Source organism: Theileria orientalis, chromosome 1 (assembly GCF_000740895.1).
Source record: "Theileria orientalis strain Shintoku DNA, chromosome 1, complete genome".
Taxonomy (NCBI): domain Eukaryota; phylum Apicomplexa; class Aconoidasida; order Piroplasmida; family Theileriidae; genus Theileria; species Theileria orientalis.
Genome location: NC_025260.1, coordinates 544,795 through 567,960, shown reverse-complemented (window position 1 = coordinate 567,960; position 23,166 = coordinate 544,795). Strand labels below are relative to the sequence as shown.

At 43.7% G+C, this 23,166-nt stretch overlaps 14 protein-coding genes across 14 annotated transcripts; 8 read left to right on the top strand and 6 right to left on the bottom strand.

Moving 5' to 3' along the window:
- Positions 1-23: 23 nt before the first annotated feature.
- TOT_010000259 (uncharacterized protein) lies at positions 24-421 on the bottom strand (the record flags this gene model as incomplete). The annotated part of the gene is made up of 2 exons (XM_009690797.1): positions 24-212; positions 242-421. 2 exons carry the CDS (start codon positions 419-421, stop codon positions 24-26), a joined length of 369 nt encoding a protein of 122 aa, XP_009689092.1.
- A 199-nt stretch (positions 422-620) lies between these two features.
- On the bottom strand, positions 621-1,970 carry TOT_010000258 (developmentally regulated GTP-binding protein 1; the record flags this gene model as incomplete). The annotated part of the gene is made up of 4 exons (XM_009690796.1): positions 621-899; positions 1,007-1,272; positions 1,377-1,802; positions 1,841-1,970. The coding sequence occupies 4 exons, from the start codon at positions 1,968-1,970 to the stop codon at positions 621-623; spliced, it is 1,101 nt and encodes a 366-aa protein (XP_009689091.1).
- A 321-nt stretch (positions 1,971-2,291) lies between these two features.
- Positions 2,292-5,219, top strand: TOT_010000257 (translation elongation factor G; the record flags this gene model as incomplete). The annotated part of the gene is given in 13 exon segments (XM_009690795.1): positions 2,292-2,613; positions 2,649-2,744; positions 2,776-2,933; positions 2,965-3,072; positions 3,102-3,259; positions 3,271-3,384; positions 3,416-3,624; positions 3,658-3,834; positions 3,867-3,928; positions 3,962-4,138; positions 4,184-4,372; positions 4,414-4,574; positions 4,622-5,219. 13 exon segments carry the CDS (start codon positions 2,292-2,294, stop codon positions 5,217-5,219), a joined length of 2,529 nt encoding a protein of 842 aa, XP_009689090.1.
- Positions 5,220-5,338: 119 nt separating this feature from the next.
- On the bottom strand, positions 5,339-6,234 carry TOT_010000256 (conserved hypothetical protein; the record flags this gene model as incomplete). Its single annotated transcript, XM_009690794.1, has 2 exons — positions 5,339-5,884; positions 5,929-6,234. The coding sequence occupies 2 exons, from the start codon at positions 6,232-6,234 to the stop codon at positions 5,339-5,341; spliced, it is 852 nt and encodes a 283-aa protein (XP_009689089.1).
- A 188-nt stretch (positions 6,235-6,422) lies between these two features.
- TOT_010000255 (translationally-controlled tumor protein homolog TCTP) lies at positions 6,423-7,069 on the bottom strand (the record flags this gene model as incomplete). The annotated part of the gene is made up of 3 exons (XM_009690793.1): positions 6,423-6,786; positions 6,826-6,889; positions 6,976-7,069. The coding sequence occupies 3 exons, from the start codon at positions 7,067-7,069 to the stop codon at positions 6,423-6,425; spliced, it is 522 nt and encodes a 173-aa protein (XP_009689088.1).
- A 694-nt stretch (positions 7,070-7,763) lies between these two features.
- Positions 7,764-10,695, top strand: TOT_010001231 (conserved hypothetical protein; the record flags this gene model as incomplete). The annotated part of the gene is made up of 6 exons (XM_009690792.1): positions 7,764-8,414; positions 8,445-8,649; positions 9,271-9,412; positions 10,199-10,306; positions 10,337-10,394; positions 10,606-10,695. The coding sequence occupies 6 exons, from the start codon at positions 7,764-7,766 to the stop codon at positions 10,693-10,695; spliced, it is 1,254 nt and encodes a 417-aa protein (XP_009689087.1).
- A 39-nt stretch (positions 10,696-10,734) lies between these two features.
- Positions 10,735-13,630, top strand: TOT_010001230 (MORN motif repeat containing protein; the record flags this gene model as incomplete). The annotated part of the gene is made up of 2 exons (XM_009690791.1): positions 10,735-12,379; positions 12,594-13,630. The coding sequence occupies 2 exons, from the start codon at positions 10,735-10,737 to the stop codon at positions 13,628-13,630; spliced, it is 2,682 nt and encodes an 893-aa protein (XP_009689086.1).
- Positions 13,631-13,732: 102 nt separating this feature from the next.
- TOT_010000252 (uncharacterized protein) lies at positions 13,733-14,433 on the bottom strand (the record flags this gene model as incomplete). Its single annotated transcript, XM_009690790.1, is given in 4 exon segments — positions 13,733-13,885; positions 13,905-13,988; positions 14,017-14,139; positions 14,170-14,433. 4 exon segments carry the CDS (start codon positions 14,431-14,433, stop codon positions 13,733-13,735), a joined length of 624 nt encoding a protein of 207 aa, XP_009689085.1.
- A 160-nt stretch (positions 14,434-14,593) lies between these two features.
- TOT_010000251 (conserved hypothetical protein) lies at positions 14,594-16,939 on the top strand (the record flags this gene model as incomplete). The annotated part of the gene is made up of 5 exons (XM_009690789.1): positions 14,594-15,213; positions 15,345-15,948; positions 16,081-16,179; positions 16,219-16,806; positions 16,853-16,939. 5 exons carry the CDS (start codon positions 14,594-14,596, stop codon positions 16,937-16,939), a joined length of 1,998 nt encoding a protein of 665 aa, XP_009689084.1.
- A 39-nt stretch (positions 16,940-16,978) lies between these two features.
- On the top strand, positions 16,979-17,598 carry TOT_010000250 (conserved hypothetical protein; the record flags this gene model as incomplete). The annotated part of the gene is made up of 3 exons (XM_009690788.1): positions 16,979-17,167; positions 17,209-17,468; positions 17,508-17,598. 3 exons carry the CDS (start codon positions 16,979-16,981, stop codon positions 17,596-17,598), a joined length of 540 nt encoding a protein of 179 aa, XP_009689083.1.
- A 319-nt stretch (positions 17,599-17,917) lies between these two features.
- On the top strand, positions 17,918-19,355 carry TOT_010001229 (uncharacterized protein; the record flags this gene model as incomplete). The annotated part of the gene is made up of 9 exons (XM_009690787.1): positions 17,918-18,042; positions 18,076-18,132; positions 18,165-18,247; positions 18,280-18,368; positions 18,400-18,458; positions 18,489-18,597; positions 18,628-18,745; positions 18,819-19,023; positions 19,055-19,355. The coding sequence occupies 9 exons, from the start codon at positions 17,918-17,920 to the stop codon at positions 19,353-19,355; spliced, it is 1,146 nt and encodes a 381-aa protein (XP_009689082.1).
- Positions 19,356-19,461: 106 nt separating this feature from the next.
- TOT_010000248 (conserved hypothetical protein) lies at positions 19,462-19,862 on the top strand (the record flags this gene model as incomplete). Its single annotated transcript, XM_009690786.1, has 2 exons — positions 19,462-19,555; positions 19,600-19,862. The coding sequence occupies 2 exons, from the start codon at positions 19,462-19,464 to the stop codon at positions 19,860-19,862; spliced, it is 357 nt and encodes a 118-aa protein (XP_009689081.1).
- Positions 19,863-20,054: 192 nt separating this feature from the next.
- TOT_010000247 (prefoldin subunit) lies at positions 20,055-20,497 on the top strand (the record flags this gene model as incomplete). The annotated part of the gene is made up of 4 exons (XM_009690785.1): positions 20,055-20,094; positions 20,151-20,221; positions 20,256-20,380; positions 20,413-20,497. The coding sequence occupies 4 exons, from the start codon at positions 20,055-20,057 to the stop codon at positions 20,495-20,497; spliced, it is 321 nt and encodes a 106-aa protein (XP_009689080.1).
- Positions 20,498-20,528: 31 nt separating this feature from the next.
- Positions 20,529-22,709, bottom strand: TOT_010000246 (conserved hypothetical protein; the record flags this gene model as incomplete). The annotated part of the gene is given in 6 exon segments (XM_009690784.1): positions 20,529-20,624; positions 20,639-21,807; positions 21,840-22,167; positions 22,243-22,475; positions 22,511-22,582; positions 22,637-22,709. The coding sequence occupies 6 exon segments, from the start codon at positions 22,707-22,709 to the stop codon at positions 20,529-20,531; spliced, it is 1,971 nt and encodes a 656-aa protein (XP_009689079.1).
- Between the last annotated feature and the right edge of the window lie 457 nt (positions 22,710-23,166).

The following is a 23,166-nucleotide window of genomic DNA, read 5'->3' as shown; positions in this document are numbered from 1 at the left end:
TAAACCACAAATAATATATTAGCTTAAATGTTCTCGTTAGGCTCTAAAAATATATTGTAGTTGTGAACATTGGGGTCAGTCTTCTGCAGAGTCTCACAAACAGCAGGGAACTCGAGCTCCTTAACGTCCTCCTTCAACAGAGCGGGCTTGGCCTCATGGTCGCCGCGGCTCAGACGTTTTGAAACCTGAACGCTCTTGGCCTCCTCGAAAAGCTAAAAAAAATTACAAGGGAACGACGCACCTTCTCGAGAGAGATCTGAGCGGCGTGAGAAACGAGCCGCAAAGTGGACTCGTTCTGCAGCTTGCATCCAACTGTCGACAGAATGTAACGAACGAGCTCGTCGTAAAGAGCCGAAGGCTGACTGAGGCCCTTTACAACATCGATATCGATATTGGGGGCGTTACCATTCCCGGAACGCATTTAAAAGGCCGACATACAAAAGAGATAGGGGAAATTAAAAAGCACAAATAAGCTAAAAAATAAATACTGCTCCCTGAAGGGGACTGACCTCCCCATGACCGCAGAGCCTGAAAAGGAAAAGGGACTGCTAATAGGAGAGTAGGCACGCAAAACGATAAAATTAACACTAATGATTCTCGGCGAATCCGAACGGTGGAGGCTACTTCTTCACTATTTGGACAATGTCCTGGTCGGCCAGAAAGTGGTCCTTGCCGACCTTCTGCGGGTTGTGTTTGGCCGACTTGCCCCAAACGAGGGCGTACTTGAACTGCGAGAGCAGCGACTTGTGAATCCTCACGCAGAAGTCCTCGACGCGCGAGTTGCTTCGCTTCAGAATCACGGGCGCCTCGTAGTCCGGAATCTTCCCCCTCGGCTTAGTGTATATCCTTATCAAGTCCAAGTACTTCCAAATCATTTCCAGCAAAGTGTCCAGATTCCACTAAAACAGTTATTTATGGCTTTATTTTTAATATAGTCAATATATGGAACGTATATATGCAATGCGTGTGTGTGTGTGACGCAGTCGATATGCGTCGGCAAAAGTACCTCGTGATGTGCCGATATTGGAACGTAATGTGGAACTTGAGAGAGTATATCCAGTTCTGGGATCGTTATTTGATCGATTTTGTTCATTACGTACAAACAGGGGATGTAAATCCGATTTCCCTCGATCACGTCAATGATGTCATCCACAGTGGGATCACACCTGATAACAAAGGAGGCGTTGCTTATGCGATACTCGTGGCAGATAGACTTAATCATATCCTCGTCAATGTTGGTCAAAGGGACGGTGTGTGTGATTGAAACGCCGCCTATACATCATTGGCTATTGCTACTATTGAAGTTGTTACTATTGGTATTGCAACTCTAAATAATGGCGTAACCATGCAGATATAGCCTATATGTATTTACTAACCTTTATCCTTTCTGGTGAAGGTTATGTTAGGAGGCGACCTGTTTAGCCTAATGCCAAAGCCTTCCATTTCCTTTTCTAACAGCTTCTTATGATGCATTGACTTGGAAGAATCCAGCACGACCAGGATCAGAGTGCAAGTTCTCGCAACAGCAATAACTTGTTTTCCTCGACCCTTTCCGTCCTTGGCTCCCTCAATGATTCCCGGGAGATCCAGCAGTTGGATCTTTGAGCCCTTGTACTTTATCACGCCGGGAACGCACGTGAGAGTTGTGAATTCGTAATCGGCGACCTCAGAAAAGGTGCCGGTAAGCTTATTTAGAAGTGTGGACTTTCCTACAGAGGGGAATCCGACCAGTCCAACACGAGCATCTCCGGTTTTCGAAACATCGAAACCTTCTCCAGCTCCGCCACCCTTGCTTCCACCTCCTAGAAAAATTGGTTATTTGTTTTAAAAAAATACTAACCTTCTATAAGCTGGGCTCTTAGTTTAGATAACTTGGCCTTGAGCAAACCCAAGTGAAAGTTAGTGGCTTTGTTCTTCTGGGTTCTGGCCATTTCGGCCTCAATATCAGCTATCTTCTGATAAATCGACATTTTTAATATACAACTAAAATCATATGATTTTGATAAAATATATATATGACTGAATTACTAATTTAAATAATTGTCTGGACTCCAGCAAAAAAATGCTTAAAACATCTAATAAATTGATAAAATATATAGGAATCCAGTGCTGGGTAATAAAATTTTAAAGTTTATGTATTAGTATTAAAAAATAAATCTGAGAATATCAATAAATAGTGATTATCCACATAACTATAAATTTATCATAGAAAACCGAATTTTATAAGTTATGATCAGTTTAAAAGGTTAAATCCCAATTTGTATAGTATTTTATTTGTATTTTTACTTGAAATGTTAAAATGTAGCTCTATTCTGCTTTTCTTTATTCTTTTGTTTTACACATATGTCAAATTATCATATTCGCATAATTACTTAAATTTTTGCAGAAAATTTTGCAAAAATGGTTCAAACATTAATGTGAAACCATATTTCTTTATAAATCGCAATAATGTGACTCCAATACAAAGTAAAAACAACAGTTTTTTGAACCATTACGTTACACCCTTTTATAAAAGGAGTAAATTGTCCCCTAATTTGGCTTCTCTCAGCAATGATTTTCAAATAACAGAAGTAAAACTGGAAAGATATAGGAATATAGGTGGGTTTGATGGAAGTTATCCTTCGAAAAACAACTTTAATGTTGTATAGGAATCATGGCACACATTGATGCTGGAAAGACTACAACAACAGAAAGAATACTTTATTTGACAGGAGTTACCTATAAAATGGGAGAAGTGCATGAGGGTAAGTGTATTGAAAACTGACACATCTGCAGGCCAGGCAGTAATGGACTACCTTCCGCAAGAGAAGGAGAGAGGAATAACCATAACCTCAGCAGCAACGACGTGCTACTGGAGAGGAGGATATCGCAAAATACCAATACATCGCATAAACATTATTGACACGCCGGGTCACGTTGATTTCACAGTCGAGGTAAAGTTGGAGTAAGATGAAACCGCTGTAGGTGGAAAGGTCACTGAGAGTGCTGGACGGAGGGATTGTGGTTTTCGACGGAGTAGCAGGAGTGGAGCCACAATCAGAAACAGTGTGGAGGCAGGCGGACAGATACAAGGTGCGTTCAAGGTAGCACAAGGACTTTAGATTCCGAGAATAGCATACGTGAATAAGATGGACAGAATAGGAGCGGACTTTGAAAAGTGTATTAACGAAATGAAGGAAAAACTGGGAGCGTTTCCAATACCAGTATTTATACCAGTGGGAGTGCATAGTGACTTCGAAGGAGTAATAGACGTAATAAGGTAATTGAGAGGATGATAACGGAACGTAGGAGTAAATTTTATAAGTTCTCAAAGGAGAAGAACAACTTCAACTACGAGGAACTGGAAATACCAAAGAAAATGAAGGAAAGTTATGAAAAATATAGGTAAGTAAAAAGAAATTTAATTGATAATAAGAGAGTTGTTGGTGGAGACAGTGGCACAGGAGTCAGAAGAACTAATGGAAAAATATTTTGCACAAGGTGAGGTGGCTTTATCGTGCCTTAAACATAACTTAGAACCGATAACGGAACAGGAAATAAGAGATATGCTGAGAACACTAACATTGGCAAACAAAGTAGTACCACTGGCCTGCGGGAGTTCACTAAAGAATAAAAACATACAAGGTAAGTTATGAAATTGTGTAAGAAAAATACTAGGAATATTGGACATGGTATTGGATTTCCTACCATCACCATGTGAAACAAACAAGTTATTTTTGGAGTCGATTAAGAGCAGTGAATTAGAAAAGGAATCGGAAGAAAAAGATCAACAAGAAGATGTAGAAGGAGGAAAGCAGCCAGAACAACAACTCACAGAGGAGGACGATGATAAAAGTTAGTTTGGCATTAAATGAGACTTGAATTAGGAAACGATGCGTACTTCGACGTAAGGGACTTCTCACAGCCGTTTGCAGCATTGGTCTTTAAGGTAGGGCATGAGAAGACTTAATCTTTTTTTCAGTTGGCATTTGACTCGAATTTGGGAAAACAGTCGTTCGTAAGGATATACAGAGGGACAGTAAAGGTGGGAGATAGCGTATATAACCCGAGGATGAAGAAATCGCAGAGAGTGCAGAAAATACTCTTCGTACACTCAGATACAAGAAAGCAAATAAAGGAAGCACACGCAGGGGACATAGTGTGTCTGGTGAGAGAAAAGTGTTTTTAAAAATGGTAAACGTAGGTGGGAGTGAAGGCGATAACGGGAGACACACTGTGCTCGGAAAAGGAGCCGATAGTACTAGAGTCCATGGAGTTCCCGGAACCAGTGATAAGCCGCTCAGTGGACATAATATACTCGGGGGACGACGTGAGACTGTACCCAGTGCTGGAGAAGTACATGGACGAGGACCCGTCATTCAAGATGCACAGAGTAAGTTGACCATCGGGAAGTTAGTCACACCCACTCTTTAGAACAAGGAAACCGGCCAGACACTAATAAGCGGAATGGGCGAGCTGCACCTGGAGGTGGTCCTGGACAGAATCAAGAGGGAGCACAAGCTGGAGTTGAAGACGGGAGACCCGCAGGTGGCGTTCAAGGAAACGTTCGTGAAGGAGGTCCAGGCGGAAGGAAAGTAAGTTGAATCGATATCACATTGCGCCTCTAATAACCGTGAAACAGGTTCATCAAACAGACCGGAGGACACGGACAGTACGGCCACGTGAACTTTCACGTGCTTCCGCTGGAGCAGGGGAGCGGAGTCAAGTTTGAAAGCAAGATATTCGGAGGAGCAATCCCGAAGGAGTTCGTGCCGTACATAGAGCAGGCGCTGCGGGAGGAGCTGAACACGGGACTGCTGGCGAACTACCCAGTGACCGACGTGCTCGTAACGCTGGTCAACGGCTCCTTCCACGAGGTCGACAGCTCGGAGTTCGCGTTCAAGATGGCGACCTCGAGAGGCATCAGGGAGGCAGCCCGCCTCTCGGGAATGAGGCTGCTCGAGCCGATCATGAAGGTGCGAATAGTGTGTCCGACGGTGAACTTCGGAGAAGTTATTTCAGACCTGTCGAAGAGGCGCGGGAAAATTAAGAGCAACAGGGACGGACACGGCTCCGTGAAGGAGATCGAGGCGGTGGCGCCTCTGAAGGAAATGACCGGGTACATATCGAAGCTGCGCTCGTTGAGCCAGGGCCGCGGCTTCTACACCATGGAAATGTCGCACTACGAGCCGGTGCCGCGCGAGGTCCAGGATCAAATAGTGTCGACGAGAAAAGATTAATGTCATACTTTACAGATTCTACGATGGAAGCGCCAGTCGTCCTTCTGGCACTGCACGGAGCAGTACTTGACCTTCTTGCAGCCAGAACACAGCTTCAGGCCTGCAGCATCGCCGCCCTCCTAAACAGCGTTGGCGCCAGAATTGCCAGTAATAGATTGACACCAGTAGTACCAGTAATACCAGTAACACAAGTAACACCAGTAACAGCAGTAGTACCAGTAACACAAGTAACACCAGTAATAGCAGCTACAGTGACGTACCTTCTTGCAGTTTTCGCACGAGTTCTTCACCTCTTCCTTCGCACTAGCAGTCGCGGAGCTCTGCGTGAGGGCGTTCGAAAACGCCTTCGAGGCGTCCCACCTAAGGTCACATGGCGAATCTGAGACTAACCTTCCCTCGGCGGACGGAGGGTTCTCCAGAAGCTCGTTGTAGTCGTCCATCGTGAAGTCGACCCGCTTGAACACGTCCTCGTCGTCGTAGGTCCTCGAGATGAAGCAGTCTCCGCGAATGTCTGAAGAATTGAGTGGGAGTCTGAGGGTACCGGTTGAACAGATGCGAGTCATCCTGGAGTTGCTCGGAAGGTTCTTCACCCTGCCGATGCTGTCAATATAACAGTTGATGCCGAGATAGTTTGTTTTATCGCTGGGTAGAGTTAGAGGAATGATCTGAGTTGAGTGTGTGTGTAAAGGCGCAGTTATGCCCAAAATACCTGGTAGTTTGAGCCAGCGGTGTCGATTGTGTTACTCAGGAAGTCCGGTGTGAGCTTAAACGAGTTGGAAGAACCTTCTTCGGCCTTATTTTTGTTTTTGTTCTCCTCGTACTCTTTAACGAGGTATTTTTCGAAGTTTTGCCGCTCCTCGGGCAGCAAGTGGTGTCGCGTGAAGTGTCCTGTCAGCAAATCCCTAAAATCATTCTCTTTTCCCGAAAACTCAAGCGCTTTAACTGGAGTATTGATGTCCGAAGAAACATAGATGTATGTGAATTTTTTATGAACGACATCTCCTATGGTATCCATAATTATAAATAGTGATATGTGTTAGGGATCCAAGAATGTTAGGTACCATCATAAACGTGATTAAAATTAACCAACACTGGCACATTCAGCTCCAATCTAATTTAAGACGCATAAATGGGCAAAATCCGAGTTCCCTCGGATAAAGAAGTTGAGCACATAGTACACATAGATGAAGGAGATTAACTAGCTTAGTAGCGTTCTTCCGTCAAGCCATCCTTGAGGAAAACAAGTCTAGGAGAAACTTCTTCGCCCTTGTAGTATGCGTAGACCAAACCGGCCTCGTAATCCAAAGATTCTCCAACATAAAACTCGAAATCGTCGAAATGGGCGAGAACGTACTTAACAAACTCAGAAACACCTGTTTTGAAGGTATCGACACGATCAGGGTTTTTTTCTTGCAGTGTTGCAGCCAACCTCTGGATGTACTTCTTAATGTACGAGGTGTAATCCTTCTTGGTCAGCTGGAGTGATTGTAGACCAAATTTATCGACAATGTCGACAACCATCTCGACATTGGGGTCTGGCTGACCGCCGTCGCCCCCTTCCTCATCGCTAAATTAAAATTAGGCTATAAACACAAGGGAGACATACTTGTAGCCGATCCCATAGTCCTCCTCTCCCTTTGCAACCTTTGAAGTTTTAACCTCGAAAGCAACTAAACATATGTATGTCTTAAATACCGGTGAAATGTGTAAATTGTTGAAATAAGGCAAGATTGTGCGATATAAAAAAATGACAAACCTGATGCAAGTTCGGAATTCTCAAAAGGATCTAAATGATCGTAGGCATCTGAGCAGACCTCATCTTCAGAATATAAGTCTTTGTAGACCTTCATTTTAAATCTGTGTGTTTATGAATTGATAATGAAATTTTGTGTAAGAAGAACGAGAAAAGAGGTAAAACTCAAAAGCAAAGAAAGAATCTAAAGAGATTAATAAAAATAAGTTTGTTAAATAAAACAAAAATATTTTTACAATATTTAGATAGTAAACTGCTAAATATATTGTATTATAAAAAAACGACCATTCTATGGGGGATTGATATTTTTTAGGTGTAAAACTTGTACTGATTTATTATACACATTGTTTACATTTTTTATAGTCTTCATTATTATGCAATATAGTATGATTTCCGATTATCGCTATCTCAATTCTGATTCCGTTTGTCATAATATTTTATAGCTGTATCATATTTTACTAACTAAAGTGTATAATATCATTTTATGTAATATAGATTTTTACAAATTTCAACATAAGAAATTAATATGGAATATTATATTTAATTCTCGGAATAAGGTGACCCTTACCTAACATTCTTATTCTCAAATCTAGAATATTGTTGAATTTACATGTTTTTAGAGCACTTATATTGTATAATCAGACATATTTTGTAACATAGTGTATTGGAAGAAGTATTGAGTGATTTTATCGCATTGTAAAGCTGAATCGTTCTTATTTTTAATTTTCATTTTGAATTTGATTATCAAATTTGTGTAAATTTAGAGAATGGGAGAACGATCATTTGATGAAATGTTTGACCAAATAAACAAATCCGACCCAAATAAAGAGCCAGAACCTGCGTTTGTGCTCCCAGCAGAAAACATACTGGACCTGAATCTCATAAGTTCAGCCTCTGATCGGAATGAGGAGAATAAAGAAGATGCAGAAAAAGCCTCAGAAAGTCAGGTCTTCCTAACAGATGATCAGATTTTCAGTGCGCAGTTTAAGGAGATTAAATTGGACGCGAAACCGATGGACTTGTCAGAAAACACACCGAAGTCGACCTCCCTGGAATCGGACACATCGACGCCCGCGTCAAAGCAATCACAGTCATCAGAGACAGTTAACTACTCAAACTTTGAATCTGCGACGTTTAAGGAGCACATCACGAGAGATTCGCTGGATTCAGTGGCATACCTGAACCTGGAGCTGGACGGACCGAGAACACAAACCGGAAAAGTGCCGCCACCTTTAGAGAAGCCGAAAGAAGAGTCGGCAGAAGTTAAAAACGAGTTCGGGAAGTTCTACGACAATATGTACTATACGAGCCTGCACGGGCCGCCAGTGGTGGGAGCGTTTATACTGCGCAACAAGGACTCGAGAAACGAATTCATCCTCAAGCACCCGCAGAACCTGGACCCGAGGAGGCCAGGGAACGACGATGTGCTTAAGGCAACATACGTAAGTTAGAGTGCACATTATAATTTGTAGAGTTCAGAATCATACACAGCAGAAAGAGATCACACCTCAGAGTTGCAGTCGGCATTACACCTGCTGCCAGGTCTGGCGTTCGGGTCGCAGAAGAAGGATTCGTTGGTGGACTTTGTTCACTTTGTGTTGCCAACCGCGTCAGGAAACGTGCTCTACGGAACGAGCTACGTACTCCAGTTCACAGAAAAGGTTGAAACGTACGGAAGTCTGCTTAACATGATAAACGAAACACTCAGGAAGGACCCAGGGAAAAAGCAAGGCGCAACCTACTTTGACCCAAGAACGCCACCGCCCACGGCCGCACGGGGACCACTGAAGACGTTGAAGGAGACAGGAGCTAAGGCCCTGGACTTCTTGGACTCTGCAACAAATAAACTGACTACAGAAGTAAAGCCTGAGTCGAAGGAGAGGGCGTTAGGAAAGGACGTGGATCCGCCGGACCTTAGTTCGCCAAAGAAGAAAGGACCAGAGCCGACTACGAAGATTAGTACCACAAAGGAGCTAGACTTCTTGAATTTTGAACCAGTGCCCACGAAAACAGCACAAGGAGCCGCTACGAAGAAAAGCGAATTTAAACCATTCGATTTCTTTAACTTTGAGGCGACGCCAGGAAAGAGTGAAGAGACGACGCCGAAGGAGACCGCAACGAAGGCAGGCTCAGGATCGTGTGATGCAAGTCCACAGACCACAAAGACTAAGGTTTTCTCACTAATGGACGTTGAAGACAAGAATAAAAAGGGAGCAGACGAAGAAGAAAAAAATAAACAGGAAAATAAGTTATTTGGAATGTTTAGTGAATTAAATCTTAAGAAAAGTTGGTTTGGAGAAGAAGAGGAAGAAAATAAAAAGGAGAAGGATGAGAAGAATAAAGAAAAGGAAAATGAGAATGGTAAAGAAAAAGAAGACAAAAACAAGAATCACAATGAAAAAGAAAAGGAGAAGAAAGAAGAAGATAAGAGTGGACAGAAGTTTGAGACTCTGTTTGGCCTGGATAAAAAGGATTACGCGAAGGAGAGTAAAAGTTTAGTTAAGCCCGCAGAAGAAAAGAATAAGTCTGAAAAGGAAACTCTGTTGGACCTGGGATATAAGACGAGTAAGGAGTTGGGATTTGACTTAGCGAAGAGGCTAGGATGGGAACCCAAGTCAGAAGAAAAGGAAACAGGATCAGAATCAGCAAAAGGTGAAACAAAGGAACCGAAGGAACCGAAGGAACCACTCAAGGGTATAGTGAAGGAATCATCAAAGGAGTACGCGAAGGACGAGGAAAATAATCGGGAAAAGGACACTGTAAAGCATTCCTCAGGAGGTTCGCAGGATAAGCCAAAAATGTCAAGTCTGGAATCAATATTGGACTTTGGAAGTAAGATTACGAGAGGGGATAAAGGGTCGAATAGTGAAAAGGATGCATCGCCTGAAGATCCTGAAGACCAAAACAGGTTTAAAATGGGTGTAAAAACTAAAGAGGATGTTGACAGTAAACTGGAGCTAGGAAGAAGATTAAGTTTTGATGTGCCAGGTAAAACGGGAAGTGAAATCAGGTTGGGCCCAGGAACGAGAGTGGACAGGGGAGTTAACTTAGAAAAGGATAATAAGCTGGGTTCGGAAAGAAAGGCGACTGGAGCAAAGGGGCCGTTGGAACAGAAGGGAGTGTTGAGGGAGAAGAAAGCAGGCGAGGGTGTTGGAGTGAGGGGAGAAGGATCAGGGTCAGTCCCGCAAGTTAAAAAGCCGGAGCCAGAGCCGGAACTGTACACGAGGTACTACGTGGCAATATGCCTGGTGTACACAGTGCCCTTCTTCGGAGTTATCGGGTCGAGGCTGGAGTACGTGGCGCAGACGTACTTCGACAACAAAAACTTCAAAGAGTAAGTGGCAGTAAGCTCAATTATGTGTAGCGATTCACTGCTGCTGTCGTTCGTGGAGCACATCAACAAAAGCGATAAGCCGGAAGAGGTAAGCGCCCGTAGTTATAGACAGCGTTATCAGTGATGATAGCATGATTAGTAGTGGTATAGCTAATGTTGTTATTACTAATGGCGATATAACTAGCAACAATGGTATAGATAGCAACTATAATATAGCTATTGATTGCACTGTTATTAGCAAAAATAGTATAATTAGCAATCATAAAATAGCAACCAGAAAATTAAATGACAATTTTTAGTGGAGTTACGAATCACTCTTCTTTAACCTGGAATACCACTTTAAGCCCTTCTCACTGTGTTTATCATACAGTAAGTGTAGTGAAGTTTAAATGTTGTTAGGAGCACTGCTGTTCCTGCTTAAGTCACTGTTGGCGGAGCAGAGGATAGCAATATACTCGGAGTGCGCAGCGAGGACGAGTACGTGCATACTCTCGCTGCTGACGATGATACCGTGCGCAAACGCACTGAACTTTAACTCGAAGGCGTTCGGGTCGCTGTGGTACAGTTGGAAAAGGTACGGGTTCCCACTGGACCTGTTCAGAGAAGATAACCCAATCTACCCGTACTTCACAGAGGCAATGGTGCCTCTGCTGAGAAACACGTCAGGGTACCTGATAGGAATCACGGACCTGAGGATGCTGACGAAGTTCGCAGAGCCGCCGACGCTGATATTTGACCTGGAAGACGAGGCGATAAAGCTGAGAACGAGAGATCTGCTGGGATTCTACTCACCCTCATTCTACGAAATCAGCTTCTTCAACGACTTCGAAATCTTCGAGGACGTGGAAATCGAAGATGAGCCGCTGAAAATGGTGCTGGACACGAGCGAAAGCATATTCCACTTCGTAGGAGACTACCTGTCGAAGGCGCCCTCGGCAATAATACACCTGGGAGGAAAAGCAAGTAAGATATACCACATAGGAAGAAGCCTGGGCTCGAGAAGACACAAGGAGAGTTACCTGAGGCTGTTCGACGTGTACTTCCCAGGAGCACTCCCGAAGTTCCTGAGGTTCTCGAAGAAGCCGCCGAAGTCGAAGAAGGCGGATCAGTCGCAATCAAAGTCGCAGAGAGAAGGAGAACCTGAGGGAGAAGACGACATGGTGGGAAAGCAGGAAAGAGTGACCAAGTACCACAAGAAGAAGAAGGCGAACACGCTGGAGGAGCTGAAGGCGCAGTGGGACAAGGTGATGGAGTCGGACACGGAGGAAAAGCAGAACGACATAGGCATGGAGGAGGATCTCGCGGAAGGAGAGCTGGAGCAACCGGCGTTCACGTTCAAGGTGATGTTCGACAAGATGCGCAGAAGAAGCGTGAGCTACAGATACCTGGACTACATAGAGACGCTGAAGTCGGACGTGCAGAACGACAGGACGAAGGAGATCGAGTACTCGATCTTCACGAGAATACAGCCGCTGAGAGACTTTTTGCTCAAGTTCCTGAAGTCGGCAGCCTACGCAGGAGGAAAGAGAAGGCTGACCTACCACCTGGTGATGGACTTCACGTTCGACCTGGACTCGATGGTCGACTTCAACAACCCGGTCGACGGAGCGTACGTGGTGAGGGACGGAAAGTTCCTGCGAGGGCACATGGAGGAGCCCGACTCCGACGAGGAGGACCAGGAGGAAGAGGAGCTGAACAGGAAGAGCTACCTGATGGAGGGCGACGAGGAGGTGGTGACGAAGGTGCCGGCGATGCTGGCAACCTTCATCCTGGAGCTCCACAACAACTACTCGGTCGACTTCTTCGAGCTGTGGATACAGACGAAGAACTTCGCGGAGTTCTTCAACAACCACAGCCTCGAGGTGTTCAACGAGCCTGTCTTCAACCTGTCGAACAACCTGGCGAAGTACACGTACCCGAACGGGGACTTCTACGTGGGAGAGCTCTCGGACATGCTGAGGGACGGCAAGGGCTCGTACGTGTCCAAGGACGGCTCGAGGTACGACGGGACCTGGAAACGGGATAAGAGGCACGGCAAGGGCACCATGGTGACAAGCGAGATCAAATACACAGGTAACTGCCAGTCATTAGATATGTACGCAGATGCCCATCCATAGATACGGACACTAATTAGATAAGTACGCAGATGCCCATCCATAGATACGGACACTAATTAGATAAGTACGCAGATACATATGCATAAATATGGACGCAAGTAAACATACACACGCACGGACACACACACACGTGTATATATATATATATATGTATTAAAAACGGATTTTAGGAGAGTGGATCAACGATAGAAAACACGGGTTCGGAAGATTGGAAGCACAAGGATACAGCTACGTTGGAGACTTCAGACTCAACAGGTACCACGGAAACGGAACAATGGTCTTTAAAAACGGAGTGAAGATGAAGGGAGAGTTTAGAAACGGAAAATTCGAAGGAAAGGGAATAATGAGCATGCCCGACGGAACAATAAGAATGGGAACGTTTAAAAACGGAGTGATAACAGGAGTGTGCTCAGTGATAGACAAGGAAGGAAGGTTGTACGTGGGACAGCTGTACGGAGACCATTTCCACGGAAAAGGACTGCTGAAGTACAACAAGCAGACGACGTTTGAAGGATTCTGGGTAAAGGGAAAGAGAGAAAAGCAGGGCATGATAGTGAACAAGGTGGCAAACTCGACGATCAAGATCGAAGGAGTCTGGGAAAACGACAACATGCTCATGAACGAAGTGCTCATCACGTTCCCGAACGGATACAAGTATAACGGAGCACTGAGGTACTTCCCAACGCTGGACATAGACCTTAACCAGTTTAAGGATGACAGGGACTTCAGGAGCATGGACCCGAAGCCCTCGGACGTGGACGTGGTGGCGTTCCTGCAGGACTTCAAGAAGCTGAACAACAGACTGCTGCCGCACGGAAACGGAATCTGCAAGGACACGAACGGAGGAGTCTACAACGGAGGATTCCACTTCGGCTCGAGACACGGAACCACGTCCGAAGTGTTCCCCAACGGACTCATCTACAGCGGAGACTACTACCTGGGCAAGTTCCACGGACACGGAAAGCTGCACCTGCAGTCGAACGAGAGCATTCTGCTGGAGTACGACAAGGGGAAACTGCTGAACGAGGAGGACCTGAGGGGCAAGGAGGCGCTGAAGGACCTGCTCAGCCGCGAGTTCACGGTCTTCGAAAAGGACTTCACGAGGTATAAGCTAGACTTTTTAGTTGAGGTAATGAAGTCGACGAGCACATTACAAAGCAGCGCGAGGGGCGACCAGACGGTGAACGACCTGATCAGGTTGAACTAGATCCTCTTGGTGCCAATGCGGCCCAAAACGCAGGACTCGAGCCCGCCGGGGAGCGCGAGCTCCTCCTGGGAGATTTTAAAATCCTAAAGTATACGTTACGTGTTAGATAAGCAGCGGCCAAAAACGCATAAACCCGAGCGCTGAGCGCAGACCCACCTTGAGAATGTCGTCGACCCTCGTGTACTTGTGCAGGTTCGAGATGTCGTCCCTGACGCCCTCAACGAGGTCCAGAAGAGTCTCGGAGACCTGAGGAAGCTGAGAGAGGAAAACGAACCTTGTTTTGAGAAATTGTCACGATTAAAACGGAGGGCGACTTGTCAGCACGAGAGACGAGCACGTTGTCGATACACTTGCCGACCTAAAAAGGGTTAAAGCTGCAAACGTACGTTGGAGGAGCCGGACATCATGAAGGCAACCTCAGTAGTGAGGTTGCTCGAGACCGATTTCCCGTTTAACACGTTAATTAACGCGCGAGCAATCGAGTGTAAAACGTGGTCGATAGAAATCACCTAAAATGGGTTGAATTGGGAGGTAAATACCAGATTAGGCCTTATAACTAGGTACAGAACCCTGAAATCCAACATTGACTTCACAGATTTATCAAAAGTGGGCTGGCTTTCGTCATCGGAAGGCTTGTTGTAGTCGTTTACGTTGAGGGCGTATTCGACCACACTGCTAACATTCGAAAGCTTAGAATAGAGCGATGCGTAAACGTCGAGATTCCTGGCGACGGGGTTCTCGGAGTCGTCTGAAAACTTGAAAGAATGGACGTAGCTGCCAAAATTTGGATGCCTGGCAACCATTAAAATAAAAATACAATACAAAAGGAAAATGTGTAAGTGAAAAATAACCATAAAGTGTTGCCAAGCGTCCCCATTAACAAAAAAAGAAAACCACCAAGGAAGAATGGAACGTATGTATATTAATATGAAACTAGTTTAAAATGGTTTGTATTTATAAAACATGAAGGCAAAATTAAAATTACTCAAAATGCAGCCCAGATTGCCCCTATCTAAGTGGAGCATCCATCCTTCTACCCTGGCCGTGGAATGGGCCAGTGTATGCCGGAATTTAACATCGCAACAAGCAGTGAGAGTGCTGCATAAATTTACAACGTCACTAGTGGATCATCTGAAGAAGGGAAATACAATATCAGATGATTCCTGCCATATTTTTCTGGAAAGAAGGGTGGCGCACGAACTGTTGAAAGGAAGAAAATTGTCAAATTCGAACAATTTGTCGCTATATAAGTCTCTAGAGCTTATACACGGGAAGATTATGGACCTGGACGCCAGGTCGATGCTTGACCCGAAGCATGTGTCGCTGTCCCTCAACTCGTACGCTAAATTCTACGACAGCTTGAACTCGAGCAACAGACTCTACAAGTTTAACCTGATCACAACAAAGCATATAAACAACTACGTATCGCAGCTGCTGAGGATAGCAACGAAAAAGGTGGACTACATGAACGAGCAGGACCTGTCACTGGTGTTAAACTGTATATCGAAAATGAATATAAAGAACCACGAATTCCTCAGCACATCAAACGATTTGCTAAATAGATCACTGGAAGAGTACACGAGGTATAGAAAGATAGAAAGTTAATGAGTATTGTTTAGGCATCTAACTAGTTTATTGAAGGTCATGTATAGGTCAAACGGATAACTAGACCACTAGTATTTAGATTAGTCAACTGTTAAACAATGTGATGTAGGTTGGGATTGAGCCTTGAGGAAGAAAACGGCTCAGATAATTTGATAAAAAGTATGACTCCACAGGGATTGGCGCTGCTGTTAAACTGCTACTCGAAGAACGGCGTGGAGTTGAACAGAAATGTTTTAAATTTTTTCGTGGAAAACTATATACCGAAGATGAAGGACAGGTTCTCGATAAACCATCTGATAATGTCACTGCACGCATTTTTGAAGTACAACGTGCCGGTGCTGAACCTGTTGAGCAGTTTGAAGACAGCAGATAAAATGCTCAGCGGAGGCCAGGAGCACTACACAATGAAGTTGATATCGTTCGCACTGTACACGCTCTCGAAGTATAACTTTTACCCAAGTCTGTCAATAGATGGCATGATAGAGTACGTGAACGGAGCGAGTCTGAGCCAGGCGTCGGAAGTTGAGATGTGTAACGTGTACTACGCGCTGGGGAAGCTGAACGTGAGAGACCTGGAGACCCTGGATCACATGAACAGGAGTGTGGCGTCGAAGCTGAGGAGGTTCACGCCGCACGCAATCGTAGGAATATACCACTCGCTGTCGAGGCTGGACTACAAGCAGATGCTCGCACAACCACCACTAACAAAGTCAGTAGATGCACAATCAGTATCGACACAACCAGTATCAGAAGAAGGTGTATCGACACAACAACCATCCACACAAGGGACAGGGCAGGAGAATTTAAAGCGAAGGAATAAAAGAAAGTCAACAGTGGCTGTGGAGCCGCTAACACTGGAAGACAAGTTCACAGGAGGATTCGTTAAATTCTTCAGAGATAAGTCAAGGCTAACGTCAGCATTCAACTCGAATGTGAATCTCACGGTAAGTTTGGACGCGGCCTTGAAACTAACGCATTTTTAGCTCCTGCCAATACAGCTGATCAACTTCACATTCAGTTGCGCAATCAACTACAACATGGACCCGTGGATATACAACTTCATGCTGAACAAACTGATATGTATAATAGAAAAGACCCCAGGAGAGAAGGAAAAGTATGGAAGAAGTGGTAACATCTTGATGACCTACAGAGAAGAGTTGGCAACGGAAGACGACCATTACAAGTTTCTGTCAAAATACGTGGGAATACGAGGAATGTACCAAATTAATTGCATACTGCAGCACGTGCAATACTACGTAGAAGGAGGGCTGGAGGCGCTGGACTACGAAGTGCTCTCCTCACTTAACACGCTGCTGGACAGATTCAGGTTCGTCTCAGACGGCAACAACAAGTACGTCCTGGAAGACCAAATCGTGGAGTCGGAAGGAGACGAGGAGGAGCGCGCAGAAGAGAGAACACTGCCAGTGACGTCCAGGATTCACGGAAACGTCTACACAGTGCTGGAAAAGGTGCTGAGGAGGGGAGGCCAGGAGGAGAGCCCGCTAGAGCTCGACGAGTCGAAGCTGTTCATATACAAGGAGCACGAGGTTGTGCCGTACGTGGTCGACATAGTGATATTCAAATTTTAATGTTTGAAAAGGTGTACACAACTATCAGAGTTTCTACATCTGTATTGCACGTGGACTTCCACACACCGAAATGGGAAAAACAAAAAGCCCAAAATCATATGATACAGTGTTGTAATTTGATTTTAATTGATTGTAAAGCTAATTTGTATATGAAATGAGTCTATTGAACGTATTACTCCATAAACCCGGGCTAAAAAGGACTATTATGTCGAACATTGGAATAGGCAAACACCTACTTGGACAAACAGCTGTAGAGAGTAAAAATGTGTTAATTAGCCCAGAAAATAGTTATTTTTATAGAGTAAACAGTGATCAAGGATCAGTCCAAGGACCTTCTTCAAGGGTAAGTTAAAAACTGACACAATTGCAATTTAATGTACTTAGGAAATAATCACACCAATAATTCCCAAGATAGTCAACCTTCCAGAATTTATAAACAATGTGGAGTACAATAACCCAGTAAATGACCATAAAATAATAACGAGAATCGGAAACACAAATGAAGAATACGTTGACCAGGTTACACACGAAAAGTACCTGTTTAACAAACTACGAAATGATACGAAACATCGAAAAAGAGCTTTCGTAAAGAGGGGGTATTTTAGAAGAACGAGGTGCCTGGAAAGGAAACTAAATAGACTGTCGTAAGTGAATAAATATAAAAGAGTAATATCATACAATAGGTACGCCTATGCACTCCAGGGAATAGACTATGAAATGCTGGAAAGTTTAGAAATGGGAGAATTGCCAGATTTAAAGGATTTTAAGAAGTAATTGTAAGATTAAAAGAAGTACAGCATATGGGAGATTTATTTAAACAATAATGGATTATATAAAGTTATTAAAACACTAAAAGTATTTAAGCAGTGATAATATGAAAGGAGAATAATAATTTTTAATTTTAGTGATAAGTTTATTTAGTATTCAAGTGATCAATTGTAAGGTTCACTCAGAAAATATGTACTATAAAACACATATAGGAATTTTGGAATTGTAGATTCCATTCACTAGCACATTCAAGTTGTATAAATAGAATATTTATTTTTGTTGTACCATATTTTAACCTTCATAAAATGTATATTTAATGTTATAAATGAGTAATACTGAAATCGAGTATTTTAAAGCCAAGAATAGGGAATCTTGGTCATTTTGGGAGTCGCTCAACAGCCCTAAGTACGTGGTGGCTCCCATGGTAGACCAAAGTGAACTTCCATTCAGGTACGAGAGAAGTCGTAAGCAAAATTAACGTAGGCTTCTATGCAGAAGATACTCCGCACACCTGGCATATACACCAATGCTGCACGCGAAGTAAGATCCTGGAGCTTAAACGGATTATTTAGAATCTTCTCGGAAAACGAAAACTATCGCAACGTACACTTTCACACATCAAGTGACGACAAGCCACTAATAGCCCAGTTCTGTGGTAAATTAGCGGGAATAGTTAATATTTACGAGCAGGCAATGACCCAAAGACGTTTGTTCTGGCGTCATCATTCATTAAAGACGATGTTTCGGCAATAGATATTAACTTGGGATGTCCGCAGGTTAGATAGAAAAGAGACCAAATGTAGTCAGGGGATAGCCAGAAAGGGGAAGTATGGCTCATTTCTGCTGGATTACCCGGATCTGATAAAGTAACAGGAGTGTCTAATAAAAATGTGTAGCGAGATAGTAAGAAGGCTGACGGAATCTGGAGTTAACGTGACCTGTAAAATTAGAAAGGTTGAGAAGGACTCACTACAGTCGACACTTAATTTGTGTTATTCATTGGAGGTTAGAGCGGTAGAAGATAAAATGTGTTAGGCGAGCGGCTGCAAAGCACTAACAGTGCACGGAAGACACAGAAGTGAGAAGAGCGTAAACATAAGAGAGTGCGACTGGGAGTCAATTAGGATAATAAAGTCAAGAGTCAACATACCAGGTATTAAGCGAATAGTTATTTAGATACAAGCACGTGGTTGTCTTAATTTCAGGCGTGATTGATGGCATTTTAGTTATCGCAAACGGCGGGATTGAAAACTTTGAAGACGTCCAAAGGTGTTTGGACTATACGGGGTTTGTGAAGCAACAACATAGGTTGGCATTTAGGGCGGATGCAGTAATGTCATCGGAGGCAATACTGGAGAACCCGTACCTGTTCTCAGGAAGACAGTATAACAACATTGACGTCTTCGAGGAGTACCTGTCGATACTGAAAGAGTAAGAATGCTAGGACTAAAAAAATTAATAGGTCGCCAAGGCAAAAGCTGAGTTGCGTCAAGGGCCACGCGTTCAAGATGCTGTATCGATACGCGCGTCGTCACCACGACATAAGAGACGCAATATCGAACGCAACCAGCATAAAAAAGTTCGAAAGCATAGTAGAGGATCTCAGAAGAGCAGTGTCGAAGACGTCGTCGTACGAGGATACGTGGTACAGACGCTACAGAACAAGTTCAGCAGTGAAGCAGAGCTCAGTGATTGCCTCTGAGCACAGAGCGGACGGAGATTACATAGAAAACTTTTTCGGCAGCTTTATGATAGACTATTGACCGCAGGTCGGAGACCCCAACATCAGCACACAAAATTAATATTTTCAAGCTTTATTATTTACACACTCGGCCTAAAAGTTAATAAATAAGTGTTTTTGACTGATTGATGACGTGCAGGTGTGTGAAACTGGTGGCAGTAAACGTACTCGTATACTTTATATGCTCGTCAAAGTTCATTTCAGTATGTGTAGCAACCAGAGGTACGAAAATATCACAGCAACAAATGTTAATTAAATTAATTTAGAAACGTCAAAAATTAAGAATATTTTAACCGGAAACATAACAGGGGACCCGGTTCCATCAGCGTACCCAGTGTTGAAGATAAACCAATCGGCAAATAACGATTCCTCGTTCTACAACCACTACAGTGAGGAGCTGAAAGAGATAGAAGCAGAAGCGATGGAGTTAATGAGTAAGCAGAGGAAGATATTCGAAGGACTGACAAGGAAGCTAAAAGATCAAAACAAACTGTTCGATGAGTTATCCATGGCAGCACAAACACAATGACATAAACATGAGAACAGTATCGCAAATGTGTAAATTGAATAATAATTTATTTTTTAAAAATATATGGAATGGTTGTGTACACGGCCATCTGGTGTACTATCACAATACAATTGTTGTAAAGCAGTAATTGGTTTTATTTTATGTGATAAACATGAACATAATATGATTTTATTATAAATTCGGTAAAATAGTATGGAAGGTTTAGTAAACGAGATAAACTCACTCAGAGAGAGTTTGTTGTCATTTAGTACATAACAAATGGTCAAACTAAACTAATATTTGATTTAGAACACAGAGAACAGACAGTAGTGCACTCGAAGCTCCTGACACAGCAAAATGAATCAATGGCGGCCCTAAACGTGAGTGCAAACGTGTAAACATCGACACATTTAGGAAGTAAAACTGGTGGACGACGACGCTAAGATTTTCAAGACCACGGGGCCTGTGCTCAGTGCTCAGACGAAACAGGAGGCCCTGAGTACCATCACTAAGCGCCTGGAGTACATCAAGGGAGAAATGTAAGTTTCAACGTCGAATAAAACGAGCTTAGCGACACTGTGGACAAGTCAATGTCGGACTTGCAGGCTAAGATAGAGGAGAAGTACAAAAAGGTAAAGAAACAAATGAGCGGATAAATAAATAAAAATAAGTAATATAAATAAAAGTTTAACTTCGCGTAGCTTGAGGCGATGCGGGAGAGGGCGAGGGCAGCGGTCCCAACGACAACGTAACTAAGCACGTAGCACAATTAATATACATTATCTTGAAAGATATACGCGCATGCCTACGATCTTGCCAGTGGCCTTGACCACGTCCTTGAGCAGAAGAGGGAACTCGAAGCTGGACCCTTGACTAATCTTGCTGGTGTGATGTTGGTCTTTTGACCCATCAGAGGCGTCCAAAGCGAAATCGACGTAGTCGTTTCCCATTCCAACGTAGAAAATATACTTGGTTGAGTTCAAAGTGAGAGCCTGAGTGAATTTGGTGGCCTCGTGTTTAGTGAAGTAGGCCTCTACAGACCCCCCGCCATTCTCGGGCACCTTGATGGTGAAGAAGTCACCGACGGTGACGGTGCACGCACCGTATACATCCAAGTTTATAAACAGCTTCTTGTTCTCCATCAGGTACACCACCTGGGCCTGCTCAGTGTCCACGACCGAGGTGGGACTTCCGAGTGCTTCACCCATCTCCAAAAGCGCAGTTGAGGGCGCCCTGACGCTAACGAGACTCGGGTCGTGGGTGTACTTCTTGCACACGAACTTGACTGTGAGTTCCTGGTTCTCAAGCCCAGCCGGAACTGTGTTTTGTCCCGCTGTTTCGCCTCCCAACGGGTTTAGATTCCACTCACAGACCTTCTTACGATAACAAATTTTGTGCATAACCTTGGTCAGGTCCTTGAACTTAACAGAATTAGCATCTGGGTCATTACTACTAGCGGTAGGGTTAGTTGTGCCCGTGGGACCAGCTATTCCAGATAACACGTGTATGGTCCCCTCATCAGTTTTGCACTCTATGCTTAACTTATCCTTCAATGCGACAGTTTTAACCTTAACTCCGTTCGATCCGTCAGTTAACTCCTTTACATGTCTAGTTCCAAATCGTGCCACCAGGACCAGGGGCTTGTCCTGCCTCAAGATTCCACCAAAGTGGACCTCTTCGAAAGAGGACTCCACAGCCCCCGCAGCAGAACGTTTGGGGGTGAAGGCACAGTAGTTGCGATCATCGCATAAAAACTTAAGCAAATCGACACGATCCTTTTTGACAAGCTCGTCGGTAAGGCTATCGGGTGTTGACCAAAGCGCCGATTCGACCTTAAGAACTTGAAATATGTTGGCCTTCACAGTAACCTGGGAGTCCTGCTCGGCGTACAAAACGTAGTTATCGACGGTCTTGCTCTCGCCGATTAACACCTTCACGTGATCACAGAAGGAGAACCTCATGGGCTCTGAAAATCATTTAAACAAGGCTTAAACTTACTTCTGCAGTAGTACACCAGCACTGCGGTTCCGAATTCCAGCGGGTTGTCTCCAGTTTCACATTTTTTAAGGTGATCGCTGGTTACTTGGCATTTCTGCTTTAGGTTACAATCGAACAGGTGAGGGCCGAAGTTGTACTGCGTGAGGGACCTATTGGGTCCGCGTTCGGCGTACCCATCCACCCTTGTGATCGAGAGGTGGATGACCTCGTCCTCGTTACAGCCGAAATCGACGTTGCTGTCCTTGCTGGTTATGGTATCGGTTACTTTCCTTCCCCTCACATTCAGGTCGCGGTTGATGCAAGAGGCGGAGACTGTGAGCGAGTAATGCTCAGTACTGTGGGTGTTAGGTAATTTATGATAGACAATGGGATCGCCCAAAAACGTGGCTGGGTCGTTATCAACCCTCGTTTTGGATGGTTTGAGAAAGCAGCTGGATAAACCATCGCATAGAAGCTGTAATGCTTCGGTTCTGTTGAAAAAAAGATAGGTGCTAGTTATCCTTTGGCCGTTTATATACCTTTCCAGCTCGTCCTTATTGGTACACGTAGCGTTCGACCACTGCGCGGCGTGTACAATCAATACGTGCTTTGGCTTACACTGCAATATAGCCTTTTTGTGATGGTCAACGCAGACAACTGAGGAACTTATTGAGGGAATTTAGTAAACATACCTGTTCTGGCTAAACCGATTTCGTAAATCGTTACATCTTCGGTCCTCTGTGTACCCTCTACCGTCCTTTGAACTTGGACAGTATTTACATTTGCGACTGTCTGTGGATCAGAAGATGTCGACAAACAAATTTTTATTCCATTCCAAAAGAGCAAAAATATAATGTAATATAACAACACAAATGAATTTGCTCTATTCATTTTATATAAAAAGCTAAAACCTCAGACAGTAGAAATGTGTAACCATCCTCCGTGAAAAATACGTTTAACACATCCGTTTAAGACAAACACTAATTGAGTTTTAATACACTAAAATAAAATGTTAAAAGTTAAATTGTAGTTTAAAATAAAAGTTTTAATTGTGTGAATCCAAATTAATCAGTGAGTTAGATGGCATGTGAAGATCTGTTCCCTATGTTATATAAAACAAAAATAAATTGCATAATAATTTAAGGCGCGGCTTATTATATATAGTTAACAGGCAGAATACATACACATCTATGTTATGATTGGTGTTATTCCGTCCAAGTGTTGGTACTGGGGTATGTGAATAGATGTATGCACACGCTAGTAGTATAATCCACGAATCGGCCTATAAACTGTTATTGTAATTTTTTAAACCTATGTGTCGTGATATAACATGTTCCGGACCTGAAGT